This window comes from Choloepus didactylus, chromosome X, assembly GCF_015220235.1.
Source record: "Choloepus didactylus isolate mChoDid1 chromosome X, mChoDid1.pri, whole genome shotgun sequence".
NCBI lineage: Eukaryota > Metazoa > Chordata > Mammalia > Pilosa > Megalonychidae > Choloepus > Choloepus didactylus.
In genome coordinates, this window is record NC_051334.1 from 86,680,557 (window position 1) to 86,686,863 (window position 6,307).

The window sequence follows — 6,307 nt, forward strand, 5'->3', positions numbered from 1 at the left end:
CCTCTCTATCATCCTTCATCTATTGCTCTGTCTTCCAAACATATGAGAGCAAGCTGCACACATCCTTGAACAAACACTATAATTCACATATACAATTCCCATGAACAAGAACATTCTTTGCAATCCCATTAAGCACAGCTAAGAAGTTCAAGAAATTCAACATTGATACAAAGCTTACATTCTATATTTCCTTTTTTTTCCTTATATCTCAACTGTGTCCCTTTGAGCCTCCTGTCCTCCATCCTCAGATCCCATCCAGGATCATCCTTGGCATTCAATTGTCATCTATTTAGACTGTCTTTTTTTTTTCCATTGTGGAAACATATATACAGCCTAAATCTTCCCATTCCACCCCCTCCCTAGCATTCCATTAGTGGGATTAATCACATTTTAGAATGTTGTAATGCTATCACCTTCCCACCATCCATTACTAGAAATTTCCCTTAACCTCAAACAGCAACCCTACACTCATTTCTTAATTCTCCATTGCCCCTTCCCCCACTTCTCATAACCCATACTCTACTTTTCATCTCTACGGTCATATTCTCTGATAATTTCTTTGTGTTTACTGTGGGCCTTAAAATTAACCTCTTAAATCCATAACAATCTTGTTTTTCTTTGATACCAACTTAACTTCAATAGGACATGTAAACTATGTTCCTATACTCCTCCATTCCCCCACCTTTATATAGTTATTTTGAAAAATTACAAATTTTACATTGAGTCCAAAACCACTGATTTGTCATTAGAGTTTGTGTATTTTATATCATGTGGGAAGTAAATAGTGGAGTTACAAATCAAAAATTATTGACTTCTATTTGTATTCCATTGTGGTCAGAGAATGTGCTTTGAATATATTCAATTGTTTTTTTTTTTTAATTTATTGAGGCTTGTTTTATGTCCCAGCATATTAGTCCATTCTGGAGAAAGATCTGTGATCACTAGAGAAAAATGTGTGTCCTGGTGATTTGGGATGTAAGGTTCTATATATGTTAAAATTCTCTATCTCTCTCTCTCCTTTCTTTGTTTCTCTGTTGGTAGGGCTCCCTTTAGTATCTGAAGTAGGGCAGGTCTTTTATTGGTAAAGTCTCTCAGCATTTGTTTGTCTGTGAAAAATTTAAGCTCTCCCTCAAATTTGAAGGAGAGTTTTGCTGGATAAAGTATTCTTGGTTGGAAATTTTTCTCTCTCAGAATTTTAAATATGTCATGCCACTGCCTTCTCACCTCCATGGTGGCTGCTGAGTAGTCACTACTTAGTCTTATGTTGTTTTCTTTGTATGCGGTGAATTGCTTTGGTCTTGCTGCTTTCAGAACTTGCTCCTTCTCTTCAGTATTTGACAGTCTGATCAGAATATGTCTTGGAGTGGGTTTGTTTGGATTTATTCTATTTGGAGTTCTCTGGGCATTTATGCTTTGTGTATTTATATTGTGTAGAAGGTTTGGGAAGTTTTCCCCAACAATTTCTTTGAATACTCTTTCTAGACCTTTACCCTTCTCTTCCCCTTCTGGGACACCAATGAGTCTTAAGTTTGGACGTTTTATTTTATCTATCATATCCCTGAGATCCATTTCAATTTTTTCAATTTTTTTCTCCATTCTTTCTTTTGTTCTTTCATTTTCTGTTCTGTGTTCCTCTAGGGCACTGAGTCATTGTTCAACTTCCTCTAATCTTGTATTATGAGTATCCAGAGTTTTTTTAATTTGACCAACAGTTTCTTTTATTTCCATAAGATCTATTTTTTTTATTTACTCTTGCAACTTCTTCTTTATGCTCTTCTAGGTTCTTCTTTATGTCCTTTATATCCTGTGCCATGTTCTTCTTCATGTCCTTTATATCTTGTTCCATGCTCTTGTTGTTTGATTGTAGTCCTTTGATTAATTGCACTAAGTACTGTGTCTCTTCTGATATTTTGATTTGGGTCTTTGGGATTGGGTTCTCCATATCATCTGTTTTTTTCATATGATTTAATATTTTCTGTTGTTTTTGGCCTCTTGGCATTTGCTTTGCTTGATAGGGTTCCTTCAAGTTGTGAAAAATACCAATCTAATTTTTCAGATCTACAACTTGTTGGCATACACTTTCTCTAACTAAACAGCAGATGGCATCTGTGAGTCACCTATTCCCCTCAAGTCAGTTCTCCTCAACTTTGTCTTTGTGGTGTGTGGGGAAATGATTCTTGTGGGGCTCAATTGGTGAACTCAGTGTGGGTGTGTTGTTGGTGCTATCCACTCTGAATGTGGGGCATGTGTCTGTGTGGTTAGGGAGGCAGGGCAGCTTTAACAATCAAACCTCCCAGGTGTTCCCAGAGATTCAAGGCTGTTGCAAGAGTCTAAGCCTTCATTTCAGTTTTGCCCCAGATTTTCTCTGCCGCTGACCCACAAGTCCCCAGCATTGATGTAGCAACCCTGGGTTTTCTGAGCAGGCCCCCCTTCTCAGCTGTGATCTTCCAGGACCTCTGCTGAGGGAAGGCTGTGCTATGTCACAAGGGCATGCCATCCCTCAAGGGAAGCTCTGGACCACCAGGCCATGCAGGGGTGCTCCCAGCCTGATGCAAAGATGGCTGAATGGGCCATCCCAACCCCCTGCTTTTCACACAGCTCTGCCTTCCCAGCTCTGGGACAACTAGCTGTCTATGCACCCAAGGCCATTGTCCATGGCCGATGTTGTGGCATGTGTGTAGTGCTGTGGGATACACTCCCCATCACACTGGGTTTCCTGGTGTGGCTCTGGGCTGTGGGTTGCAGCCCCAGGCAGGAATGTCTCCAGCCTGCCAGGGAGCCAGCTGCAAGCAGTGTGATTTCTTTCTCCTTTTGACTCTCCCCTCTACCCCCTGGCCCTGAGGGAATCAGCAGCAGCCTATCCTCCATGCCAGACACCAAGAGGTTGGCACAGCCCCCTCCTGCCATGCTTCACTGCATGGTTCTCACCATAATAACTGCAGCCACTCCTGGGCTTTTTTTTAAGAACTAGTCCATCTCTAAATGCCAACCCCCAGTTTCCCCACACTGCAGCATGGCTGCAGGACTTTCAGCTGGCTTACTCACTCATTTCAGAATGCAGACTCCCAGTTTCACCAAGTGCACAGTCCCTGTGGTTTTAGCAGACCTTGTACAGCTGGTGCATCACTGAATCTGGTGTTCTGGGTCACTTTCTGCTTTTTATCCAGTATTTTTCATGGAAGTGTTTTTTTTGCCCTGTCTCACCTAGCTGCCATCTTAGGTTCTCCCTACATTAAAATTTAAAATTTTAATTTTAAATGTAATTTCGGGTAATCCAAAAGGTAATTATAATTTCTCAGTCCAACTTACAAGCATTCTCCAAAAAGTAATCTCTTGGACTTTAAAATGTTTCTATCTGCAAACTCAAGTAAAATCTGACAAGTGACCATATCCTAAGGGTTTTCAAAATTGAAGAACTTATGCAATAAATACTTATTAAAAGTTGAATTGACAAACACCATTAATTACCCCAGTCCTAACAACCTAATCCTCTATTGCTTTTCAACTTTCTGGTGACACAATTGGATAGGATGTTATATTCATGTTGGTGAGATCCCTGGAAGAAATAGTAGTGTCCCTTGGAGTAGAAGGCTGCATCAATTTTAGGTCCAATTTCTGGAAAGCTTTTGGTAATCAATTTGGGATAATCAGGGTCCATGAGTTGTCTCCTCTCATCATACCCCCAATACCAGTTATCTACAAAGAAGTAGGTCTTGTAGAAAACTGGATGAAAAATGGCTGCATCAGTTTTTTTCACAGAGGCAGGGAAACCCAAAGAATATATGCTCTTGGGATAATTTTGATGCATTCTTAAATTGCTGATTAACCAGTACTTGTCATCTTTAAAGAGAAAAACTTCATTTCTAGCTACAATTTCATAGGCAGCTTGAATACCAGATGGCAAAGTTGGCCATAAGTCAGAAATTGAACTAACACTGATCTTAGGTGTCTCAGCATGCTTCCACCAGAAGAACCTGTCTTTAAAGAAAAAGATTTTATTTCCAACTGTAGTGGCAGCATCAAATCTCAAATTGGGGTCACAGATGTCTATCTGGTCGGGATCTGGCTTGGTTAGGTGCTGTTCTGGGCCTCCATAGAGGAACTGAATGCCACATATGTTGTCAGAAGAGAGGCTAAATATGTGGGGGTCAACATAACTGTAGGTGGGAAACATTATGGCCTTTGGATCATTGGAATGGTCAAGACCAAAGGAAAGGCCAATCTCCTGAACCATAACAAGAAATAAGTTTATGCCTCTGGACTTTTTAGTCCAGATTTCATCCTCATCAAAATGAGTGTCTCCTCCAATACCAGCTCCAGGTCCAACAGCATGGGCTAAAACTCCATTTTTTCCATCAAAAGGGTAGAAGTCTCCATGCTGTCTGCATGAAAAGATCATAATGTCAGCTTTTCCTGCACTAATCTTCCTGAATTTCAGGGGGTTGACATCACTCCATACTTGAAAAGCCTTCTGGGTGGCATAGTTGACATCTGCATGTGCCAGGTCGGGAGTGTAGTTGTTGATTCTGTAGGTGATAAAATGTTTCTTCCATACTGGCCCCCCTCTCATTGTTTTGAAATTATGAACATCTGGCACTCCACATCGGGTTGCATGCATCACTGCCAGAGTAGATGTGTCCAGTTGCCCAGTCACTTTTAACCCCAAGAACTGCTGCATTTCCTGGATTTTATTCTCCATGAGGTTCCCATTGGCTTTTTTTGTCACTGGAATGCTTTCCACGTGGAAGTCATAAAAGGCTCCCAAGTATCTTTGGGCAAACACCACATCATTTTCTTCTGTGTTTGGATCTCTGGCCAGGGGAACTGATCCAGAAGCAGTAACTTGCAGGACCAGAATCAATAGAAGAAACTTCATTCTAAACTTCTCCAGAATGGTTTACCCCAATTTACTCTTTTCCTTTTCAGTCAAGTCATGTTCTTTTAATCCATTCTTGTGGGTGCAGACCTATTGTGGATGAGCCCTTTTGATTAGGTTGCTTCCATGGAGATGTGATCCAGCCCATTCTGTGTGGGTCCTAATCACCTTTCTGAAGTCTTTATGAAAGGATAAAAGACAGATTAAACTCAGAGAGCTCAGAGAAGCTAAGAGATGAAACCTAGAGTTTGCCACAGAGAAGCTAAGAGAGCATCCACAGACGTTCAGAGACAGAAGCCCAGGGACATTTTGGAGAGAGTCATTGAAACCAGAACCCAGGAGAGAAGAACCAGAAGATGTCACCATGTGCCTTCCCATGTGACAGAGGAACCCCAGATGCCAGCAGCCTTTCCTCAGAGAAGGTATCTTCCTGTTGATGCCTTAATTTGGACATTTTCCTGGCCTTAGAATTGTACCTTGTAACTTAATAAATCCCCATTGAATTTTGACAGCTTTAGCAAAGTGAAAAGAAGATGAAAAATCAAGTCTTTTCAAATCCATTAATTTACAACTCTCTTAAGCAGCCAATAGTTCATCTTTCATTGTTCATTCCCAGATATTTGTATACATCACTACCAAAACTTCCTTTCCCTTGAAGAGGACAGTGTCACTGCAAGATTGTCCTTTTGCTTTCTGTTATACAGCTTTGGGGGCCATCATGACAGTCTGAGAGAAACTCTGCTTCCCACGCCCAGTGTCACATCACTTCTCATGTTTTTTTAATGGACTCCAGGCTGAAAGATGTAATGTGTGTGAATTTCAAGTAAAACACAACTATATCTCAATGGCCAGATAAGGATATCTACAAGGAGCCTTTCAAAGTTCTCTTTAAAAGTACCCTTTCTCACAACTCCACATCTTAATCAATTTCAGGCCCTTGTATATAAAACAAAATCAAGTAAATTAAAGACCCAGAAACATTTTTCCCCTTCTAAATTAGTGACCTCATGGATTTTGTTTTATAACTTATGGAAAATGGTGTGATACTTTTGGTAGATAGGAAGTTTCAACAAGAGGAAATATCCCTCCTCAAACAGACAAGTAAGAGGAAACTGCCAGCCTGTTAATACCTGTGTACCATGAAGAATCTGGTATGTTGGAGGGGTCTGACTTGGTACAGCAAGAGGGCATCTTACTGCCAGTATAAGCACTTGCCACATGAAATTTAGGCTTTAAAAACACTTCTGGGCTATCTCTTATTCAAACTTTAGCACAAGTTTTTTCCATTTCACTTTTTATGGACTGAAGTAAATAAAGGAATCAGTGTCCAGAGGCAGGTGACATATTCCTAAACCTTGCTGCCATCAATCCTTAATTTCTTCCTAAATTTCACTTAAAAGGCCAAAATTCCTAGTCCTCTTTTATAAAGAT

General features: G+C 40.5%; 1 protein-coding gene across 1 annotated transcript; it reads right to left on the reverse strand.

Moving 5' to 3' along the window:
* Positions 1-3,475: 3,475 nt before the first annotated feature.
* LOC119523648 (macrophage metalloelastase-like) lies at positions 3,476-4,876 on the reverse strand. Its single transcript, XM_037822451.1, has one exon. It carries the CDS (start codon positions 4,874-4,876, stop codon positions 3,476-3,478), a length of 1,401 nt encoding a protein of 466 aa, XP_037678379.1.
* Between the last annotated feature and the right edge of the window lie 1,431 nt (positions 4,877-6,307).